The 23419-nt window shown below is 46.2% G+C and overlaps 1 protein-coding gene across 6 annotated transcripts; it reads right to left on the bottom strand.

Annotated features, from left to right (window-relative positions):
* Positions 1 to 2786: 2786 nt before the first annotated feature.
* On the bottom strand, positions 2787 to 22025 carry PEX5 (peroxisomal biogenesis factor 5). 6 transcript variants are annotated; one of them, XM_029205914.1, is made up of 17 exons: positions 21283 to 22025; positions 20391 to 20435; positions 19635 to 19797; positions 19283 to 19318; positions 18886 to 19018; positions 18535 to 18666; positions 12765 to 12870; positions 12161 to 12251; positions 11656 to 11766; positions 11301 to 11393; positions 10816 to 10935; positions 6653 to 6796; positions 6380 to 6450; positions 5773 to 5985; positions 5360 to 5525; positions 4848 to 5005; positions 3210 to 4661 (listed from the first exon to the last, which is right to left on the bottom strand). In XM_029205914.1, the coding sequence occupies exons 3-17, from the start codon at positions 19779 to 19781 to the stop codon at positions 4460 to 4462; spliced, it is 1923 nt and encodes a 640-aa protein (XP_029061747.1). In that variant the 5' UTR covers positions 19782 to 19797; positions 20391 to 20435; positions 21283 to 22025; the 3' UTR covers positions 3210 to 4459. The 6 variants fall into 6 exon arrangements, with proteins under 6 accessions (XP_029061748.1, XP_029061750.1, XP_029061751.1 ...); XM_029205915.1 differs by lacking the exon at positions 21283 to 22025 and having other exon boundaries at positions 2787 to 4661; positions 10816 to 10905; positions 20391 to 20558; XM_029205917.1 differs by lacking the exons at positions 20391 to 20435; positions 21283 to 22025 and adding an exon at positions 19933 to 20013 and having other exon boundaries at positions 2787 to 4661.
* Positions 22026 to 23419: the final 1394 nt, after the last annotated feature.

Here is a 23419-nt window from a genome sequence, read left to right as displayed (position 1 = left end):
ACAAAAAGGAAAAAAAATTAAATATATATGGATGAGTGTGTATAAAATAATAAATTCTTAATAAAAAATTAAACATTCTTATTCTCTAAAAAAAATTTTATCTAAAGTGTTTTTGGATGAGAATAAAAGAGATATTCCTTTGGTTTTATAACCTCAGGGTCCCTGCACTGTTACCAGAAAAACTACAGAAGAAATGCAAATGGACAATAAGCTAATGGTTAGGGATCATGAAAAGGTTGAAGAGAAACTAAAAATAAATACAAAAGATTCCAGGTCTAAATTCCTTTCAAATATATTGTTGCAAATTGAAAGATATTTTAAAACCTTCTTGTCCTAAAATTTAAAAACCAAAAAAATAGAAGTTATGATGGTAAAAATAAATATGAGAATTAAATTTCAATCCAAGTTCACTCTAATCAAAGTAAATTGATATGTGAATTTTAGACATACAGGATTTCTACATAGGTCTTTTTTTTTTTTTTTTTTTTTTTGCGGTACGCGGGCCTCTCCCGTTGCGGAGCACAGGCTCCGGACGCGCAGGCTCAGCGGCCATGGCTCACGGGCCCAGCCGCTCCGTGGCATGTGGGATCCTCCCGGACTGGGGCACGAACCCGTGTCCCCTGCATCGGCAGGCGGACTCCCAACCACTGCGCCACCAGGGAAGTCCTGTTTTTTATGTATTATTTGTGTGAAAACTATTAAAACCCATTACAGTACAGTACTATATAGCCGACTGTGTTAGCTGGGTACCTAGGCTAACTTTGTTGGACTTAACGAACAAATTGGACTTATGAACACACTCTCAGAATGGAACTCATTCATATGCAGGGGACTTACAGTATTTGGTTCATTCAACAGGCATTGACTGAACTTTCATCTGTTGTGCAAACTGTGAGAAGTCAGAGGGAAGAGACAGCATGTCATGTCTAAGGAAGTGTATCAGTTTCATGATGAGGAGTTGGGGGTAAATGAAATGAGAAAAAAACAGGAAGCTATCACAGGAATTCACGAGAGGATGAACCCCTAAACAGAAGTAATAGCAAAAGTACAAAAACCAGAAGACACTTGTGGGCTTTACTGAGGGGGCAGACCCTGAAGAGCTGGGTGACTAAGGAGTGTTACAGGAAAATGAGGAGGAGGAATCCAGACCCACTCATAGCTTTCTCCTAATAAGTCTCCAGGAGCGCACAAAATGAGGAGCCACGTTGGGGATGAAGTTCCTGTTTTGAATTTGTTGAATTTAGGGTAGCAGGGAAACATCCAAGCAGAGGAGAAAGAAGATAAGTGTGCAATGTATCCAAAGCTGGGGCAGAGATCTAGGCTGGTCTGTTATCACCATTTAAATGGTAGTTACAGCCACAGGTGTGGATCAGGTCGTCAAAGAACCATGCAAAGCAAGGAAAGGCCAAGAACAGAGCCTCAGGAACATCAGCACCTCAGGAGCAGGTAGACAGAGAGACACTTAAAGGAGACTGGGAAGCAGCTTAGGAGAGAAAATATCACAGAAGCAGGGGAGAGGATTTAAAGAAGAGAGTGGGAGACTTCTCTGGTGACGCAGTGGTTAAGAATCCGCCTGCCAATTCAGGGGACACGGGTTCGAGCCCTGTTCCGGGAAGATGCCACCTGCCGCAGAGCAACTAAGCCCGTGCGCCACAACTACTGAGCCTGCGCTCTAGAGCCCACAAGCCACAACTACTGAGCCTGCGCTCTAGAGCCCGCGAGCCACAACTACTGAGCCTGCGCTCTAGAGCCCGCGAGCCACAACTACTGAGCCTGCGCTCTAGAGCCCGCGAGCCACAACTACTGAACCCACATGCCACAACCACTGACGCCCATGCGCCTAGAGCCATGCTCTGCAACGAGAAGCCACCGCACCACAACGAAAAGTAGCCCCCGCTGGCCCCTCCCACTCTGACCAGCTCACGACAAAGGCCTTGCCTGACCACACTAACTGAAGGTGCTTATTTACTTATTTATTCCGTTGCTCCTTCAACTAGTACATCAGCCGTGAGAGCAGGGACCTTGTCTGCCTTCTGAACTGCATCCCTGGTACCCGACAGCACCTGGCACGTGAGAGGGGCTCAGTAAATACTGGCTGAATGTGATGTGAATTCAAGAGGCGCTTGGACCTGACCACGCAAGGAAAGCATCCTCTTGGACACCTTCACGCCACCAAACACAGACAAAGCAGATCAACCTGGAGATTTTGCTTAAACCAGAAGTTAGCTCAACTCCTAAGCCATTTACCCAGCCAGACTTTTTTCCTTCTTGTATCTCCACTCCAGAAACTGCTGCATCAGCCTGCCCAGCCCACTCCCAGGCCCGCGGGCCCTGCACCACTGGCCTTCAGAGCCCCAGGTGGTGGCAACAGATGCCCTCCTCCCCGTGATGTTTTCTTTTCTCTTCTTTTCTATGAAAGTATTACACACAAAGAAAATTTGTAAATTACAGAGACGTATGACAAAGAAGGGGGGAAATCGCTCATAATCCTGATACATTTAACATACTGGGAATTTCCTTATTCTCTTTCCAAGGCACTTCCTTCTTGAGATAAAAACTGTAAAAAGTTTGCTAAACTTTTCTTCTCATTATATTGTTAGCATTTATTGCCATTGGAAATTGTTCCATAAATATAATTAAATAGCTTAATAATATTTCACTGTCTGGATAATTACTGAACCAGTTCTCCTTTAGACATTTTAAATTCTAACATGGCCATGGACATTTATCTCCAAACATAAATATTCATATTTTTAAATTTTTCCCCAGGGTAGAGACCCATCTTGATATGTCTCTTGAGAGCTCCTGATAGAAACCAGGTAGAGCCAGCACTGAAATGCTGGCATCTCAATGCCCTAGGCATTGAAGAAACTACAGAAGTCCTCCCATGTAATAATTCGTAATAAAAAATAGCAAACAATTACATCACACCCCATATTTTCCTGTATAGAAGTAACACAAATGTAAAAAGTGCATGATTGTCAAACACCCGTCTCCTGCTAAACCATCAGTCCCATGAACACAGGGACCTGGACCACCATATTCACATACCTCGCATATAGCAGGTGCTGAGTAATTACTTGGTAGACAGATGGGTAATCAATGTACCAATGAGAATATGAAAGATAAATCGAGAAAAACTGTTGAACACCAACCTCCAAACAGCAATTCCCCTCCCACCATCCCAACTGCACACCCAGTAGCAGGACTCAAAGCCATGTCTGTTCCATTTATTCCTCATACAAATATTTTACAGTTTTATTTTTTAAATCATTTACACATATTCATACAAAGAAAAATAAATTTTAGGATGGAAACTGGGGACCACGGTAGTTTTAAAAAAAAATCTGACCATTAGCTACCTAAGACAAGGCAAGAGGCTTCACGGCCACTTCAGTCATTTCTGGGCTTGGTGCATCTCCCCAGCAGAATCCGAGCTGCTCACTCACTTACCCTCAGCCTTCACCTTGTGGAGGTGATATGGGGGAAGGGGATTTTTCGACCCTCCCCCCTACAAACATTTCAAGGACAGCAAAGGCTCAAGGTAACACTGAACCCTCTCTCTGCCAGGAATTTGGCAAGACTGCAATTTCTGAACCAACTTTCCAGAAGAGCTAGCTCAATTCCTACTCGCAGGTCTTTCTAAGAGGAGGGGGATGGCTGCACTCAGGACATTCCTCGTCCCACCTGCTCTGTCCTCCCTCCACAGGCCCCCAAGCCAGAGCCTTTGACCTGAGCCCATGTGGTCCCTTCGAGGCTCATTCCACAATGAGGCTTCCTCTCCCCACACCCAAACACTCTGTAGCAACTTAACCCCGGCAGCCCCTGAGGACCCCTATGGTAATGACGCCCATTACTGCGTGCAGCATTATCCAGGGACTCTGAGCTATAGCCAGGAGAGGTCCAAGAATGACAGAACTACGAGCACCCCTAAAACCTCAGCTCTGCTGAGCCAAACCAACATTTAAATCACACAGGCCAACTCCTAACACGTCCCACCCTAGATACAGTCATCACAGAGGTGCTTGACAGAACCTGCCACATACCACTGCACGAGGAGGCTGGACTATCATCAAGTCCCAGTAAAAGGAGAAAGGAGGGGGAGGGCAGACGCTACAAATGTGGTAGACCCCATCAGAAACGGCAGCAGATGACAACCTGTATCTCTGGGTCCTTCCCAAAAAGCAGCACCAAGAAAGGGCGTGATGAGCAGAGAGATCTGGAGCTGCATGGACAGCCCTTGAATTACCAAGGGACTCCAACAACACAGCTCATCTTCCTACAATTATGCAGGAACTAGAACCCAGACTACCCACCCCTACACTGAGGCAGCTCCTGAGAGGCAGTACCGCTTGTGGCCATCAGCCCACCCCCTTGGTAGGCCCATTTGGGGAGAGGGGATCACATCCAGAGCAGGCACCCCTCCAGGCAAACACTCGCAGGGCAGCCCATCCCACTGTCATTGGGGCAGGCCGAACATCGCTAGGAGGGTGGACAGATCCCGGGCATCAGCCGCCCCATAGGCGTTGCTCTGGCCTAACATAGACAAGGCTAAACGCAGGGTGCTCCAGATGTTCTCCGACATGGCACCCCCTTCGCCCCGGGGGCCCCGGCTTTTCCTCTGCATGTTCAGGGCCTCCAAAAAGTGTTCCACCGCCTCGCTGCAAGGGAGAAGAATGAGAGCTGGTGAGCAGAACACCAGTGGAAGGAGGTAGGCGAGCTGGCATGGGGAGAAAGCAAGCTGGAGCTCGCGGTCAAATAACAGGATCAGAGAATGAGGAGCCGGGGCCAAAGGCAGGGAGTTCATTCATTCATTCATTCATTCATTCGTCAGCAGATCCTCTCACCGGTGGGCCCCGAGGTTGATGCAGCTGATACCCAGGTTGTAGCGGGACCGTATATAGCCAGGCTGGAGCTCGAGGGCCCGACGGTATGCGGCCACTGCTTCCTCACTCTGGTTTCCATTGGCCAGGGTGGCCCCTAGCTTATTCCACAGCAAATAGTCCTAAGATAGGGATGGACAAGGGTTACAAACAGGAGCCAGGCTCAGATCAAATTCTGCCTGACCTCCCCCTGGCTCCCCACTCTGTTTCTCTAACGCATGTTACGATTCCCCTCCTGTCTCCACAGGTCACTGTGTGGCCATGACGTTGTGACCACGACATAACCACTCACCCCCCGCAGACTCCCCTAAGCCCAGACGACCCTAGACTCCCGCTCTTCTTTTCCCAATTCTCCCAAGGCAACCAGTACATGGAACACTGGAATGAAATATCCCATGACTCCGAAGGTCCCAACAAACGATTCCTCCATAAGGTATAGAGTCCTGTCCTATCTCCCTTCCTCCCCTGAGGCTCACATTGGGACGAACGCTGAGGGCGGCTGTGAAACAGTCCACTGCCTTGTCATACTCCCCACTCAGGTTGAAGAGGACTCCCAAGCCACACTGCACATCAGGGTCAATGGATGTCGGGTCCAGGCGCACAGCTGCCAGGAAGAGCTCTTTCACTTCGAGAAACAGGGAGCTGGACAAGGAAGAAAAAAAAAATGCAAAAAAGCAGGTGGATGGATACGTCTATATTCCTACCCCTCCCAAATAATCCTTTCACTAACCAATCATACCCCCAAGATGCGTCCATCTATCCTCCTTCCAATCCTGAGTCTTCCATCCCACTCTTAGACCCTGAGCCTCAATCTATCCAAAATTCTACAAGCCAGGTCCTCCTCCTACTCGGGTTGCCACTCGTCATCCCAGGAGGTCCCCACACTCACTCGGACAACAGAGAGCCCAGGATGCGCTTGCTGGGGCCCAGTCCTGCCCCGCTGGCCCCTTCTTCCCCGGCTGCCACCAGGTGGGCATAGGCTGGTGTGTAGCGCAGCCAGTCTCGCAGGGTCTCACAGGCCTGCCGCTGCAGGGACTCGTTGGTGAAGCTTACAGCCAGCGCCATCAGTGCCGTCCGGTTGTCTGGCTTTAGCTCTAGGCACCTGTTTGGACAGAGACGGGCAGAGCTGGTCTCTGAGGTTGACACTACGCCTATCAGCACCCCGGGAGCCGAGCCAAGCTTCAGAACGCAGAGGTACCTGCCAACTCCCTCAGTTAAGGTGCGAGGAATCCTCTACGGGTGGGTTATTAATAAAGTTACAGTCCTGAGAAAACGGAACATTTCAGCAGCCAAGGAACCAGCCAGGGTCCCACAAATAAAACCAAAAGCCGAGGAACGAATGGAGCCAGTTATCTCCAGACTCACCCCAAACCTTAGAGTTTCATCATGAGAAAACACTCGTGTTCGTAGGCAGAAAGAAGAGTGGGCTCTGTCATTCTAAAGGTTATTTATCGAGCCCTGGGACCACCCTGCCCCCCACCCTTCAGTGTACTCACCGCCGCAGTGCGCTGATGGCTAAGAGCTCTTGCTCATTCTCCGCCTGGGTGGTCCCCAGGTACTGCCAGGCCTAGAGAGAAGTTGCCAGGTTTCGTCACCCCGGTATTCACCTTCCCACCACTGCTTCCTCTGCTCGCCCCACCCACCACCTCACTCTCAGAACCCGACCAGGCTGTCGCCCGGGCCCTAATCCATCGGCACCACCCTTAAGGGCCTCCCTCAAAACTGGAGGGAGCGTCTCTCATCTGAAGTCAGAAGAACGAGCTGCTCACTTCCATGTGCTTGGGGTCCTGCTGCACAGCCGCCTCGAAGAGCAGGACAGCGTTCGGCAGGTCCCCCTCCTCAAGTCGCCGCAGCCCTTCCTCAAAAGGCTGGGGATGGTCACGCAGGGGGTTCTCCTCCTCAAAGTGGTACCCCTACGAGGAAGGGAAGCCAAGTGAGACCCCATCCCGGAGGGGGCCATCACAGAGTAGCAGGAATGGGAGCTGACAACCAAGACTGACGTGGAAAAGAAGCTGAAGGCCTCCAAAAAGGTATCCGGATAAATGCTGGTAAGTTCTCCATGTCATAAAGGAGATCACCTACGACCACAGTGAAGAAATTCCGGGTCATGCCCACAGCAACTGGAAAGCCAGGCAAACTCTGATCCTAAAATGAGCTGGGATTAAGCTCATTTTAGGAAGTTTTGATCAGCCGGTGTTTCCACATCCTTGATCTCTCATTACTGGACAGAGCACATTTCTTAACAGGATCTGCTTACAGTAATGAGATAAGTTCTCTTTAGCTATTCAAGGGGCATTTCTTGTTATCCTGCAATAGTGTGATAATCTATAAAGGAAATGCAATTTGGAGTCAGAGGCCCTGCTATTCAAATGCAACTCTTACCCAGCTCACGGAGTCCTGTGCACACTGACTGGACAGCTAGTGTTCAAGCACTTTGAAAATTTTAATTTATTCCCCAATTTCATTCTTAAAAGTTATTAATATTAATCTGTATCTGATAGTAAATTAAAGCTAGGTTCCAAAATCCTGAGGGCAGAAAACGCTTCAGAAAGACCAGTCCTCTTCTAGCTGAGGCTTTCTCATTTGAGGGAAGTTATGATGCTCTATGCAGAGCTCTGTCCCCAGGGCTTCCACGTAGGCAGAGAGGTGTTAAGATAAAATGGGTCCCTAGTAAGCGTGTGACTTGGGACAAGGGAATAAAATGCTCCTTTTTGGAGAGTAGTGGTTACCATCACAAAACAATACCCCAGAATGAACACGAGATGCAAAATACAGGGCAGGGCCCTTTCTAAACGCAGTTAAGGACAAATCAGAATGAAACTGTATGAAATAAAGACATGAGTGCGGCCCTTCTTCACTACCATTGTGAAACTGCTCAAGAACCAGAAACGCTTAAATCTTGCCAGCAAAGTTCTAAACCATTATAAGTAATCTGCAAATTATTTGTAACAAATAAAAATTAAATAATTACAATGGGGATTTAAGAAGAGAGACATACAGGAGATGGATTTGGGATACATGTATAAAAAGAATATTCACGTTGAGAATAGGTAATGTTCCTGGGACACCTCCGTGCAACAGGAAAACTCAGAAGATAGGAAAGGACCCTAGAACAAGGATCAGCAAGGGGCAGAGGATAAATATTTTGTCACAACTACTCATCTCCACCAGAGCAGTGAGAAAGTAGCCACAGGTGATATGTAAACAAGCATGGCTGTGTTCCAATAAAACTCTATTTATGGACACTGAAGTTTGAATTTTATCAATATATAATTTTCACAAATTATTACTTTTCATTTTTTTAAAACCATTTAAAAATGTTAAAACCATTCTCAGCTCACGGGCCATTAAAAAAAAGAAAAAGGTGGAAGGACAGATTTCCCATGGGCCACAGTTTGCCAGCCCCACCTAGACTATTAGAGTTCCACAAGATAAAGCCTTCTGCATTCACCCTCGACTATTGCCCATCCTCAATCCATGTTTTAAGCCACCCCATAGGAAACAGATCACTGTCACCTATAACACAATTTCCTAATGAAAGTAATTCCTGCCTCTCAGAGCTACTGAGAGCATCAAATGAGAATACCTGCCACAGCCTTACCAAAAAGCTTAAAATACTATGTGTGAATAGGTATTACCCCTAGCAGACAATGCAACAAACCAATTCCATCATGTTGCAACCACAGCGTTCTCTAAGTATGCTCTTGTCTGCGTTATCTATCCTCCTTGAGATTTTATCAATTGCTGATCAGAGAGGAATTTTTCAAAAGTAGAATATTTGTATAGATGAAAAAAAAAAGAGAGTCCTCTGGAGGAACCTTTAACAACCCACAGGATGCAGGATAAGCTTGGGACCACGGCTGCATCTTAAAAAGTCTAGTCCAACCCATTCATCAGGTCTGATCCATCGTCTGGTCTGCTCAAAATTTCATAGGATCATACTGCAAAAATAGGATCACTACTAAGTAGAGTGTGTCCCATCACAGAAATTTCTCCTTCACGCTAACAGTATACAGTATCATATCTGCTCCAGCTGTAGGTGTAGCCTTGAAAATTTAAGGATCATGAATAAAAAATACGACATTCAGATACTCATGAATTTACCTGACAGAGTCAGATCAACATTTGAAAAATAAAAAACAAGTACTATTGACACATAATTTATTAACAGTTTAACAAAAGGCAGACAAAATCTGGAACCTTAATGCAAATCTTTCTAATCCTAATTTTGCAATATCCCAAGGTATCAATGATATCAAAGTAGGGTTCAAAGATCTAAAAACATAATGATGTTTTTAGGTTTTGAATTAAAGAATTTATTCCAACTATCATGTCATTAATACAGAAGTAAAAAATGCTAAGAGGAGGTGCTGCTCATATGAAGTTAGAGCTATGTCTATACTTATCAAAAACCAGGAAAAAAATTTTTTTTAATTATTTTTATTTATTTTTTGGCTGTGTTGCATCTTCATTGCTGTGCACGGGCTTTCTCTGTTTGTAGCGAGCGGGGCTACTCTTCATTGCAGTGCACGGGCTTCTCTTTGCGGTGGCTTCTCTTTTTGCGGAGCACGGGCTCCAGGTGCATGGGCCTCAGTAGTTGTGGCACATCGGTCAGTAGTTATGGCTCACAGGCTCTAGAGTGCAGGCTCAGTAGTTGTGGTGCACAGGCATAGCTGCTCCGTGGCATGTGGGATCTTCCCGGACCAGGGATTGAACCCGTGTCCCCTGCATTGGCAGGCGGAGTCTTAACCACTGTGCCACCAGGGAAGTCCCAGGAAATTTTTATCTAAACTTTATACCTTGCCATTTGTAAGTCGACAGGGCCTGTGCAACTTATCAAGTGTCTATTATAAATTAACAAAAGTATTATCTCCAGGTATTTCCTTCAGTTCTTCCTCATCACAAGTCTATAGAAGAAACTCTTACTATGGAAAAACCAGAGGATGGGGTCCCAAAAGGTAAGCTCCCTTTTCTATGATATCACAGAACAACTCTCAGAAAGTCAGGCTGGGATAATAAACAAAATCATCTTTTTCCTAGTACTAAGATTTTCATTGGTTTTTAAATCCTAGCCTTTTCTAAGTTATCTTGAACTCTGTTCTTCTCTATCTTCGCAAGATCTACCTCCAGAATCCTGGCCCTCTAGTTCTAGCCCCAACCAGGTCTGAGCTGAGAAAAAGACACCACTGATCACCTCCCCAGTTCCTGTTTTGCCTTTTTCAAAACCAAGCAATCTCTCCCTCCCCAATCATGCTTCAACTCACAGCTCAATTATTACCCACATGTCTGAATGCCCCACAACCCGCAAGCAGATTTTTTTCACAGTGATACCCCGATATAACATATGCTTCTAAGGCAACAGTATATACTACATGCAAAATTCAATCATTCTTCACCACTGACTTCTGGGAAATTTTCTTAGCATTTGAATTATTTAATACAATTCTTTGAAAATACCCTAAATTGGGGGCAAGTGGTTAGTACCTACAGGAAGAGATCAGAATCTAAAATAAACTTGTGAGTTAAAAAAGTAAATAGATACTAAGGTGGAGGGCAGAGAGATGGCCTACCACCTACCACTCTCTACCAAAGGAGCTATCAATCTTCTTAAAATGTTTTCAACCAACCTCCAAAGCAAGGCTCCTTCCTCTGTGCTCTTACTGCATCGTGTGCAAACCTCTGCTCTAGGTATTTTGTCGCTTACTGTTGTTATTTGACAAGGGTAGTCTATTATCATTAACTTCTATATCCCAAGAATAAAGCATACTCTCAATAACTGGAGGAGCGCAGGGGCAAGGGAATAATTCAGGCTGCCTTTCACGGAAAGGGGCTCAAGAAAATAATTACTTAAAAGTGGGTACCCTTCAGATTCAGGATTAAAGGAGAGACAATAAAACAAGGAAATCCTGCAGTCTGAAAAACTAGTTCTTACCTTATCGTAGGAAGCAGACGTGAGGTCGTCATAGTCAGAAAGCCAGGGGTGGGCCTCAGCATCCCGTTTGGCCATCTCCTCCAACTCCGCCTGCAACTTGTCCCAGAAATCGACCTCAGACTGTAAGGAAGGCAAGGCAGACAGAAACAGGAGATTCATTATGAGCACCCCGCCCCACCCTTAGTTCCACCAAGATGGAGTCCCTATGGCAGTAGTTGTTTAATGTCAATGTGTTTAAGATCACCTGAAGAGCTTCTTTTCATGCAGGTTCCCAGATCCTACCCCCAGGTTCTGACTCAGTAGTCTGTGGTGCCCAGGGATTTGCATTTCTGATAGGCAACCACCCCATCCCAAGCAATTCCGACAGAGAGAATCCAAGAACGCTATGAAATACAATGTTCACCCAACTCTGATGTTAAGACACCCACTCTCTCCAAAGAAGTGTTTTCTCTTGGACTGGTTACACCTGTACTAGCTGCTCTCACCTCTATAGCTGACTTGGCTCGTTCAAACTCCATATCAAGAGCAGATGTGTTCACTGGTCTTGTGAACTGGTCAACCCAGGCCTCTGAAGTACCCTGTGACAAAGAAGGATGGTCATACCACCACCACCAACTTTCCACCCACTAAATGTCAACTAAATACCCATTAGACACCACCAACCTGGGCACTTCTGAGAAGAACGTTCTCAGAATCTCTTTCCCACCCACTCAGGACCTGGATGCTACCAAACAAGCTGGCAATAAGATCCCTTCCCCATCTGGGACCACTGAACACTGAACCCACGGCCGAGGGCACCAGCCGGCTCTGAGGTAGGACTGGGAGGTGACAGTGTCCTACCTGCTGCTGAATAAACTCTGCTGCCCACTGCTCTGCCTGAGCTCGGCCCGACCCTGCGCCGGACTCCAGGGACACCTGCCCCTCGCCAATCTGCCGCACGAATTTCAGGAACTGGGGCACAGAGACACACACAGGCCACTTGGGAGAGGACTTCCGGGTGTGCCCTCTCAACCACGCCCAGAGAAGCCTGCACTTACCCCTCCCCCTGGCCATCTCTAGCTACCGACAAGATAGGCTAAAGACCCTGGAAAAAGCAAAAAGAAAGGGATTTCTGGCTCGAGAGATCTGAGAAGGCACAGAAAAGACAAAGGGTTAGTAGGCAAGGAAACGAGGGCAAGAATACTGGAAGAAGACGCAGGGTCGTAAGTCTCTGTTCTCCAGACAGGGAGGAGTGGACCTCGGATCTCATCTCTTTCGCCTTAAACTAAACTGGGGTCAGAGAAGCAGGACTCCTGAGTTCTCAGACCAGCTCTGCTGGGCAAAGCAGCAGCGGGACGTGGCTCACCTCAGAGTTAGCCAGCTTTGGGTCATCCACCTTGGCCACAAAGTCGCTGGCCGTGTGCTGCAGGTCCTCCTCAGGCTGGTATTCATCATACCTGGGACAGGTGAGGACTCGCTCATTTTACATGTTAGTCTGCCACATCCTTCCCCACTCCCAGCCCATGGCAGTTACAGTTCTCATCGGGGAACAGAGAGGGTGACACTACTCCTCTCTCTGGTTGAGGACCTACTAATTTCAATTTACATTAAAGAAGGACATTTGGGCAGGAGTGGCAAAGCACTAGCTACATGCTTTCACCTCTCTCTTTCCCAAACGCGTCTTTCCAGAGAGAAGGAATAGACAGTTGCAGGCTCCAAATTAAAAGGGGAACAGGGTGCATAAGATAAAGTTACAAACTTTTGGTAGGACAGTTAGGATTCTTGACTCGATTATATTTGAGACATAAATGAATCGGGGTAATAATACAAGTGGAAACCTTAGAGCAGAAAATGAAGGGATTGCAACTTGGTTTAAGAATGTGGATAGAGGAGCTTGGTAGAGGGGAGCAGGAAAACTGTCCCACACTCCTTCCACAGGGAGCCACCCCGAGCGAAGTGGCTGGACTCACCAGCGAGCAGTGGCAGCTGTCCCCTCTGGTTCTCCCAGCCACAGCTTCTCCTCTGACTGCTCCAGGTATTCCTCAGCCCAGCGGGCCGGGGACACAGACAAAGGGTCTGCAAGGAGCAGAGAGGTGGGGAAATCAGTGAGGGATCAGGAAAGGGAGAATATTAACTTAAACAAGTCAAAGCAGAATCCCTCAGAGACCACTGGTCAAAAGAAAATACTACTAAACTTTCAACATCCAACCTGCTCCCAAGGGGCCTAGTGCAGGTGTTTACTGAACTGGGGACAGGAGACCAAATAAGGAGGCTCAGGAGAGAAGTAGGGACCAAACCCCTTTGTTTGAAGTGCAAGAGCCCTCACTAAGAAATAGTGGGCACTGGGCCTCCACCTTCCTCAAAGGTACTGCAGGGACCCGGCAGGGAACCAGGGGAGAACACAGGAGCTCCCATTCTTTAACCAAACCTTGGTCTGTCCTCCATTTACAGAGTTCACACCCTCCCAACAAAAGAAGCCTCATAATTGGGAGACTGGGATCCACATATATACACTATTGATACTATGTGTAAAATAAATAACTAATGAGAGCCTACTGTATTGCACAGGGAACTCTACTCAATGCTCTGTGGTGACCTAAATGGGAAGGAAATCCAAAAAAGAGGGGATATATGTATATGTACTGCTGATTCACTTTGCAGTACAGTAGAAACTAACACAATATTGTAAAGCAACTATACTCCAATAAAAATTAAAAAAAAAAAAAAGGAACCTCATATTTCATCCTCATATACCTACCAAGAGAATCTGAGAAGCAGAATGCTGGGCTAGAACTAAAGATACATGAGTCCACTCTTCCCACTGGATTTTTTTTCATTATTTGAGATGTAACATGCAAACATGAAGGTACGTAAAGTGTACCAAACTTAGGTGAGCTGCTTCATTAATTTCTACCCGTGAACACACTCAAGCCACCACCACCCGGATCACGACATGGACCGTCTACAACTCCCTCACAGGCTCCCGCAGGCCCGCACCCCCCGGGATAAACATTATTCTGAATTCTGTCACTGTTGACTGCTTTTGAGAGCTATGTTTTTAAGTCTAATTCCAGAAATTAACTTAGCAACTCTCATGAAAAAGGGCACTGCTGCAACATCAGGATAAACATATCAAATGAGGGTGCTGAACTTTTCTCAACCTCCAGGACTTTGCTCTTTACTATTCTAGGGCCAGGAAAACAAAAAAGTAATGACACAGATTAGTTAAAGGATTTAAAGGGACCCTAAAGAGTGAGTGCACGCAGAGAAGAATGGGTCGGCGTGTTCTTTCCTTCTGCTCTGCACCCATATCCTTACAAATGGTCACCCTGTCTCTGTCCCTAATTTGAAGATCTGTTACTGCTTTTAACACCAAGAAGGCAGGTTTACCTCCTCGGGATTCATATGCAACAGAACTTTCTATTCCATTTAACTGAGACTCTGCCTGAATAATTTCAACAAACTCATCTCAACATCTGAGAAAATAATGTCAAAATCTGAAAAAGAAAGAAAAAAAAAAAGATCAAGACTCACAGATTTCACCTGATCATAAATAATAAGTGATTTATTACTAATAAAATAAAAGATACGGTTGACAATATTTTTGATCACAGACTTGGTCTCTTAATTTCGAGAACTCCTAACATTTATATCAAGATTTCCCTCACTAGCTTTTACAAGCAACATTTCTCTTTCCTTTGCCCCAGCTAGACTGTTAGCTCAAGTCTGGAGACCTAATAAGGAAATGCTTAATACCCCGTCCCATTCTGCTGAAAAATACCCAGCCCCCCCCTCCTCACTCTCCAGTCACTCCCTCTCAGCTAGAGTGTTTCACAAAAGCATACTCTGGCCAAAGGTACTCCACAAATTGCAGAGAGCACCATTTCTGTGAAATGCTCCTCTAAAGGACAAGCAGCAACAGAAAAAGTACAAAGCACCTGGACTTTAAAACAGACAAGAGGTAGTTTAGAAAACAGAATCCCAGAGATGAGTCATCCTCAAATAGCTGTAATTTGGTATTTAGCCATATTGGCCACAAGACTCAGGATTTTCTGGCATTGGGAGCCTGCTCCAACAAAGAAGTCAAAATAAAATAACCGGAAGAATACTACCTGGCCTTCAAAATACTTTTTGAGAAATTCTTACAGAAAATCAGATTCATCTGGATCCCTGTGAGATGGAAGCAACTAAGTCCTGCTGGGTGGGAGGGACTGTCCTAGGTCACAGAGACCAGAGAGTGACAACCAACAACCTAGACACCAAACCTCTGATTCACAGTGTTCACCTGGCCTAGGTTCTCACTGTGTGTTCATCTAGGCACATCTACCCCAAGCTCAACAGTCAAAAACTCAGAACTTCCCACCTTTACCCATGAAAGTTTCCACATCCACTAAGTAACACAGTGATCAAGAATGCAGGTTCTAGGGTCAGGCTACCTGCACTCACATCCCAACTCCACCACTTATTCACTGTGAGTCTCCAGACAAGTTATCAACCCTCTAAGTTTCCAATTCCTTATCTATGGAGTAGATACAATAATAGCCACCTCACAGGGATTCTTGCGAAGACCAGATGAGATAATGCCTATGCAAAGCACAGAGTAACGAATATTAGCTATTATTATCATTACTGTCTGCTCAAGGCAAATCCATACAAAAGTGGAAAACATCACAGTGAGATTATTATTCCTTTTATTCCATAGCCTCTTCCTCCGCCATCCAGGGCAGAGCTACTGCCAATCATCACCGGCTACTGCTGGCCATTGCCCTTCCTATCAAAGTACAGGCTTACCTCTCATAATTGTCATATGAACCCCACACACCATTTTAGCTGAGGCTGTCTAAACTCAAAACCCCTTAAAGATGCGTTTCTTCCCTAGAGCTGAGCAATCACAAGATGGACAATTATTTGGCGCAGAAGGCTGGGGTGAGAGGGAGAAGCGGAATTCCATCAAGAAACATTTCAGACTAAAAAATGAACTTTATGTGGTACTGGAATAATTCTATATCTTGATTGCAGTAATGGTTATGCAAATCTACATATGTGATAAAACTATAAACATACAAATAAAGGCGTGTAAAACTGGTGAAATCTAATAAGATCTGTGGATTGTACCAGTGGCAATTTTCTGTTGATATTGTACATAACTAACAAATGCAAAATGTCACCACCGGCGAAAACAGAGGGAAAGACACACAGAACCTTTCTGTACATTTTTTTGCAACTTCCAGTGAAACTATATTTCCAAATACAACATTCAAACAAGAAAAAAACTAAGCTTCAAGGTTCCTTTTAAACTGGATTCTAGAATCCTAACAATGGGGAGTTAAAAATAATAAAGATTTAAAGAATATAACCTTCTCTCAACTTGCAGTCTACTTATCCACAAAGAAATAGGTAACCTATATCACCACTATAATAATATCAGCCACAAATGTTATGAGGCTAGTATCCACGGGTTCCACATCCACAGATTCAACCAACTGTGGATGGAAAATATTCAGAGGGAGAGGGGCAGGGAAATTCTAGAAAGTTCCAAAAAGCAAAACTTTGAATTTGCCCCATGCTGGCGACTATTTACAAAGCATTTACATTGTATTAGATATTATAATAATCTAGAGATTTAAAGCATACGGGAGGGTAGGTTATATGCAAATATTATGCAATTTTATATATAAAATAGCAATTTTATATAAAGGACTTGAGCATCCAGGATTTTGGTAACCACAGGAGTCCTGGACCCAATCCCCTGCAGATACCAAGGGATAACTGTACTAGAAAATCAATCCCCGTTAGCTCTTTCTCCCAGATCTCAATTCTCTCATTCAATAAATTCTGAAGGGCCACTACATACAAAGCAATATACTACTGCAATAGGACATTTATATGAAGGCAGATCCCACATAGCTCAATATCCCTTTCCAGCTTTCCATATCCCTGCCTCTGTGAAGCAGGCACAGTTCCACAAAAATGTACAGAACAGAGGGAGAGAGAGATCTCCCAAAGACCATTTAACAGGTAAGACAGGTCCAACATGTTTTTGTAAAGTAGTTTTTCATTTACAGGTTAAGGAAGATTTCAATGGCTCCAAGTGTTCATCTAATTTTAACAAAAATCTCATCAATCTCAATGCTTATAGTAGTGATGATTTTTTCCTGAATTATCAAAAATGACTGATGCCCATACATTATAACAGAAGTCTCCCTGCGATAAGAAACAGCACTTAAATCTAAGGTTTGTACAGAAAGCTGACTTTCAGTCTGGTGGCGGGTCTTTATTACAGCTCAGATTTTCCAGTTGGGGCAATTCCACACAGAAGATTCTCAATGACAGTGCAATGATTCTAAGTATGGAGGCTGGAGTCAGACAGACATGAGTTTGCATGTAATCTCTGTTACTGACTGATTTCAGACAGAGTATTAACCCTTCCAAATCTCAGTTTCCTTGTCTATAAAATGGGGGAGGAATACCTACCTTGTATTTCTGTGAAGCTCAACTGGCTCTGAGAATATAAAGTGCACAGAAACCAAGAACACCCATTGTTCTTCCTTAAACTCCAACTTAAAGGAGGGAAAGGGAGTCATGATAAAAGAGACCAACAGCTTTTATTAAAGGGGAGTTTTAGTTGTTACGATTTGGGGGTTTTTCTCTTGCGTGTGGAGGAAGCCCTGTCTTTAGGAGAATAAAAATGATTGGGGGCAGGGGGTACCAATTAGGTCCCATCAATCATGTCATGAAAATTCAGGAACTATGATGATGTGAGCACCCTGAGAGGCCAGAATCTTTGCAACTTTCTCCCTTTATCTCTTTTGTGATTCTTGATTTCTTAAATTGGAAATAGGCTAACAGTGCTCTCTTTGAGAGCAATCAGGAAGAGCAAAGAGGAAGAGAATGCCCTTGCCCAGGCCTGTAATCAGAAAGGCCTGGGGGAGAAGAATCAGTCCCCCAGGATGCAGTGAGCACAGACAACTCAAAGAGGGAAAATTAGGCTGGGACCCTGAAGAGCTTAAGTTGCAGGCCTGGCAGTATAGCATAATGGGTAAGCCCACAGACTCTGGAATCATTCAAACCCAGAGTCAAATCCCATCTCCACCACTTACAAAGCTATGACTCCTTGGGCAAATTATTTAACCTCTCAGCCTCAGTTTTCTTATCTATATACTAGGAATAATAACTACCTCAAGGGTTCTCAGGGGGATTAAATGGACAGTGCATTTAAAGCACTAAAACAAAGCCTAGAACATGGTTAAGTAAACATTAGCTCTTGTTATTAATTTTTATTATTATCATCAAGACCATATACTTCAGGCCTTTGAACTCCACAATTCCACTTTCCAAGGCTCTAACCCTGTTCAAGATGACTTAATGCCAGAATCCCAAGGGATGTGTTAAACACTTCTCTCTTCCTGGGCAACACTGCCATCCAACCAATCCGCGGATCCTCCCCACCAAACTACAGTACTAAAGTTCCAGATAACAAAGAAGAAAACCGAACTCCTCGTGCTCTCTCTCTCCTCAAAATCTCTTATCCAGTTCAAACTCACGCCTCTGTTTAATATAAGCTTCAATTCCCTGTTACCACCTAAGAGAAATCAGGCTCAGTGCCCTATAGAAAAGAGTCAAGAGTCCAGAAAGGTCATAAGCAGTTGAAATCACTCTATATCCTAAAATGAATGAGGGTAACAGCGTAGAACTTTGCATCACAGGCACCACTGTAGATCTTCCCATAAGAAGCCTCACCTGTAACTTCAGAGATGAACTCTTGGGACCAGTCAGTCTCACTGTAATCCTGAGTTACATCCACAGCGTCTCCAGCTGCAAGGAACTCCTGGGCCCAGTTCTCCGACAGGGCCAAGTCGGCCACACCAGGGGCTTAAGAGGGAGACAGAGAGAGAACTAAGGAAAATACCTATCATTCTATCATGCCTAAGGAACCCTGAGTGCACATGAAGACACTCTGTTCCTTTTGTCTCCTTCTGCATCTCAGTTCCTCAATACCAGCAGCATCTAAATACGGAATCCCCTTGTCCCTACCTGCACAGAAAATGGTGACCCCCGCCCCCCCAACCCAGAACCAGACTCTGGACCCACCTCTCTGGGGTGCCTGGCGGAAGTTTGACTGTTCAATCTCCTGCATCTCTGCCAGGAGGTCATCCATCTTGAAGGTCTGAGGGGCACGGGATACAAGTGGTGCATTCTGGTCCTGGAGGAATTCGGCCACCAACTGTCAGAAGAGAGGTGATGAAAGGAACCCAGCAAGAGACAGGGGCCCATTGGATGAGGGGTACTAACATCAAACACAAGGAAAGGGAAACACAGAAACTATAGATTTGGAAACACTCGAAGAATACTTAAAAACAAGCAGGAGAGCTGAGGCAAATCTCATTTGATCAGGGAAGTCCACAGACTGAAGTATGGATGAGCCCAGTTTAAAGGAAAAATACAATGGGCGAACGAGAAATGCGACAGAAAAGACTGGCATATTTACCTCATCTTCAGAGGCTACCCCCAAAGGCTTAGAGACCTAAGACAAAAGAAAGAGAGACAATATGGTACAGTGGTGAAGACCACAGCCACACAACTCAGTTAACCCTGGGTTAAAATTTCAGTTCTTCCATTCATAAGGCAAGCCACAAAACTTCTCAAAGCCTCAGTTTCCTCATCTATAAAACGGTTGCCTTCGTCTATATAAAGACGTTCAATGTTTAATATAGTAAACACCCGTTGCGTGGCAACTATTATCATTTCCAACACAATAGAGACAGCAGTTATCCCAAAGTGTGCATCCGGACCCTCCATCCCAGGTCACAACTCGAGCTTTCCGCCTGAAGAACACTCACCGCCTCCGAGGCTGGGGCTCCTGGGGGCCAGGGGCCAGGCCTCAACCCCTCCTGCCGAAAGGCCTTGTCCTGGGTGAAGTGCCCGGCCAGCTTCATGAGCGGATTGGCACCCCCGCATTCCGCCTCCACCAGCTCCCGCATCGCCATGGTGACCGCCGGCTCTCTGATGGGCAGAGGTTTGGAACTGAGGTCCCAGAGCCAAACCCTTCCCCAACCCACAACTCAGCCCGGACCTGGGGGAGGCGGTTTTTGGCCGCTGGCCACTCTCCACCCCTGCGCCTTCTGCTGCGGCCCCCACCTCTGCCAGGAGTCGGGGGGTCGCTGCCCTCCTGCCGCCCCCCTGGGCCTCTCCAGCGGCCTCCACGACTGCGGTCTCTGGCGGCGGGACAGGCGGCAGCCGCCCCCCACAAACGGGCCTGAACCCCAGGGGAGCGGGAGGACAATTCCGCAACTGAGCTGTACGGGAGCATTGGCCGGGCAAGGGAGAGGGGACACGCCGCGGGACCGTTAAGCCCAGTCCCCTACACCCGCAGTCACCAGGCGAGCACTGCTGGGGGCCATTCCCTCTCCGTAAATCACCTGAGCCCCTCCCCCTGCTCGGCCAGTCCCGGCCCACCCATCCCGCGCTCAGAGCACCCAGTCTCCCGCACCAGGGTCGCTGCTCAAGCTCCGCCCCCCGCGACCCGCGAGGACACCGCAAGGGCTGCTGGAAGACCAGGAAGGTGTCCTCGCGCCCCCTCGGGGCCCGGCACTCACCACCGCGCGCGAAGCCGCACGACCCGCCGGGGTACCTGGCGCGGGCTGGAGGGGGAGCGGAGAAAAGGGGTTGGGGAGCCAGGGACTGGGCTCAGGCTTAAAGGGGCCGTGACAGCCGCGCGACGGTCGCGGCCCTGCGGAAGCTGTTTGGAGGGGCGGGGCCTTAAGTCTGCGACGCAGCGTGATGGGAGGAGCCGTGGGTCTTAAAGGAGAAGTCTTGGAGCCTCGACTCTGCGAGCACTCGAAAGGATCGCGGACGCTACGACTTGTTTGATGGAAAGCTCAAAGAAGAATGGAGCTAGGAGGGGCTTCCTGACCTTTGGGGGAAAGCCGAGCACGGAGATCCTGGGCTCAGATCATTCTGCCTCTTCCCGGGGGCGTATTGTGACCCAAGGGGATTCCCTCCCTTACTGGGCCTCGGTTTTAGAGAAAGGCCTTAATGCGGGAGTGGTGGGGGGTCAAATCCGGGGCCTTCCCCAGCCTTCTAGGCCTGCCCGCTTCCAAACTGCCCCTAGCAGGACAGCGTCACGGTCTCCATGGTGACAGAGGCCTGCCCCCAATCCCTCTGCCACATCTGCGTATTGGGGGAAATAGCACTGGATGACGACAAATTCCGGTTACTAAATTAGGGTCCAACGCATCCTGAGACCTCAAGCCGATAACCTACTGGGAAGGTGCACAGTGAGTCACTCCTCTCCCCTCCTTCCTCCCTCACCGCTGGTCAAGGTCACTGTGGTGGCCTTATTCCCACTGCCTCAGACAGGGAATGCGCAAATATGATGCAAGAAGTGATCTCTAATCACGAAATAAGCCTCAGGCCCCACCATCTGCCACAGAATTGGCTCTGGTGTCAAACCTCAAGGACACTGGGAAACAAACCCTGAAATCTCACCTGCCTCCAAGTCCAAGGGTGTCCCGATGTCATGAAGAAGGAAGGGCAGGAGGTGCTCAGGGCTGCTGGTAGATGGGCAAGGACAGGTCTGTGCCAAAAGGACAGAAGTACCGTCCCAGCCTAGGGTACAGGAGAGGAGGCAGGTAGTCAGCAGGTGGCACCCTGGGCCAGGCTGGCTTCTTGGCTGTCCTGCAGATTTCACAGGTGGAGGCCCCAGGGGACCAGAGGGGCATGGCTGTGTAAGCTCCTCCCTGAAATGGTAGAGAAGCTGTTCTGACACCTCAGGGGAACAGAACAGCAGGGAAAACCTGAGACTGTGCAAAATTTCTCTTTTTCCTTACCTTTTCACCATGGATCCCAGCCCTTGCCTGTTTTCTGGTCTCAGGCTGACATTGTAAAGCAAATAACCTAGTACCTAGTAAACTAAACCAAGCCAGTGAGGAAAGGATGCGGTCTGGAAAGTGCATACTTTAAAAAAGAGGATCCCTGGAGAGAGCAATGTTTACCTGAAAGCCTATGGTACAGCAGAATGTCAGAGAATCAAGGCAACCAGATCCCAGTACCATTCAAACCATAACACACGTACAAGCTTCAGCTCTGCTAGGCGTTTAGTAACTGATTGACAATAGCTCGCTATGTATGCCGCTTGTAGGAGAACCGTAACAATGACAATAACACATGTTTATTGAATGCTTACTTAAATCCAGGCATTGTACTAAACATTTTATGTGCATTAACACTTTTAATCTTCATAATACCCCTGTGAAATAGGTGTTGCTAATCCCAGTTCACAATGAAGACTTAGCCAAAAGTCACACAGCTAGGAAGTCAAAGTTCAATCCAGACATAACTCCAAATACCTATCCATTACAACACTGCCTCCTAGTCTTCCTTATAAGCCCTGGAGAGCTTTGGTCTCCTAGGCCATAGCTCTTCACAGAACCTGGCTCATAAGTCCAAGAGGGACTCTGGCACTGGGAGAGGACCACTAGATTTACTTGGGTATTTAATATTTATTGAAGTTCCAGATTTAAAACCTTAGAGTTTGTTACTCCAGATTCAACTTTAAAGTCTTATTCTATTCATAACAAATATTTTTATTAAATGGATATAATTATTTTTTACCTTTTCTGTAATTAATATTTTATTTTACTTATTCTTTAATTAATGTTTGATAAATTCAAGTTTAATAAGTTAAATTCCTCCAATTTTTAAACACTTATACTGTATTTACTATGTGCCAGGCATTGTTCTAAAGCATTTTTCAAATACTGATTTATTTAATTCTCACAGTAACTTAATAACAACTATTAGCATCCCCATTTTATAGATGGGGAAACTGACACACAGAGAGATTAAGTGACTTGCCCAAGCTTATACTAGTAAGTTGCAAAGCTGGGACTTTAACCTACACCAGGGGCATCAAATTTTATCTGTAAATGGCCAAGCAGAAAATATTTTTGTCTTTGCAGGCATACGTCTCTGTCACAACTACTCAGCTCTGCCGTTGTAGCATGAAAGCAGCCATGGGTGGTACGTAAAGGAATGACTATGTCTGTGATTCAATAAAAATTTTTATGGACACTGAAGTTTGAATTTTATATCTTTTTTTTGTGTGTGTGGTACACGGGCCTCTCACTGTTGTGGCCTCTCCTGTCGTGGAGCACAGGCTCCAGATGCGCAGGCTCAGTGGCCATGGCTCACGGGCCCAGCTGCTCTGCAGCATGTGGGATCTTCCCGGACCGGGACACGAACCCGTGTCCCCTGCATCGGCAGGTGGACTCTCAACCACTGCGCCACCAGGGAAGCCCTATATCTTTTTTTATGTTACAAAATATTTTACTTCTTTTGATTTTTTTCAACCATTTAAAAATGTCAAAACCATTCTCTGCTACGGACTGTACAAAAACAGGCAGCTGGACATAGTTTGATGTTCCCTAACCTATACAACCTTCTCCCAGAGTTCCTGCTCTTAAGCATTATGCTAGACTTACCTTTTTGAAAAATAAAATTTAAAGATCTCCTTAAATATTTTAAACTACATGGCATTTAATATACATATTTTAAAACACTTTAAATGGCTGACAGGGCACACCACCCCATCAGGCAAAATCTTTCTAAACCCTTATTCAACCCT

This window comes from Monodon monoceros, unplaced genomic scaffold (assembly GCF_005190385.1).
Source record: "Monodon monoceros isolate NGI ecotype Baffin Bay Population unplaced genomic scaffold, NGI_Narwhal_1 Super_Scaffold_6, whole genome shotgun sequence".
In the NCBI taxonomy this organism is placed as follows: Eukaryota; Metazoa; Chordata; class Mammalia; order Artiodactyla; family Monodontidae; genus Monodon; species Monodon monoceros.
The sequence above is the reverse complement of the archived record's forward strand: the minus strand, read 5'-3'. Positions and strand labels throughout refer to the sequence as shown.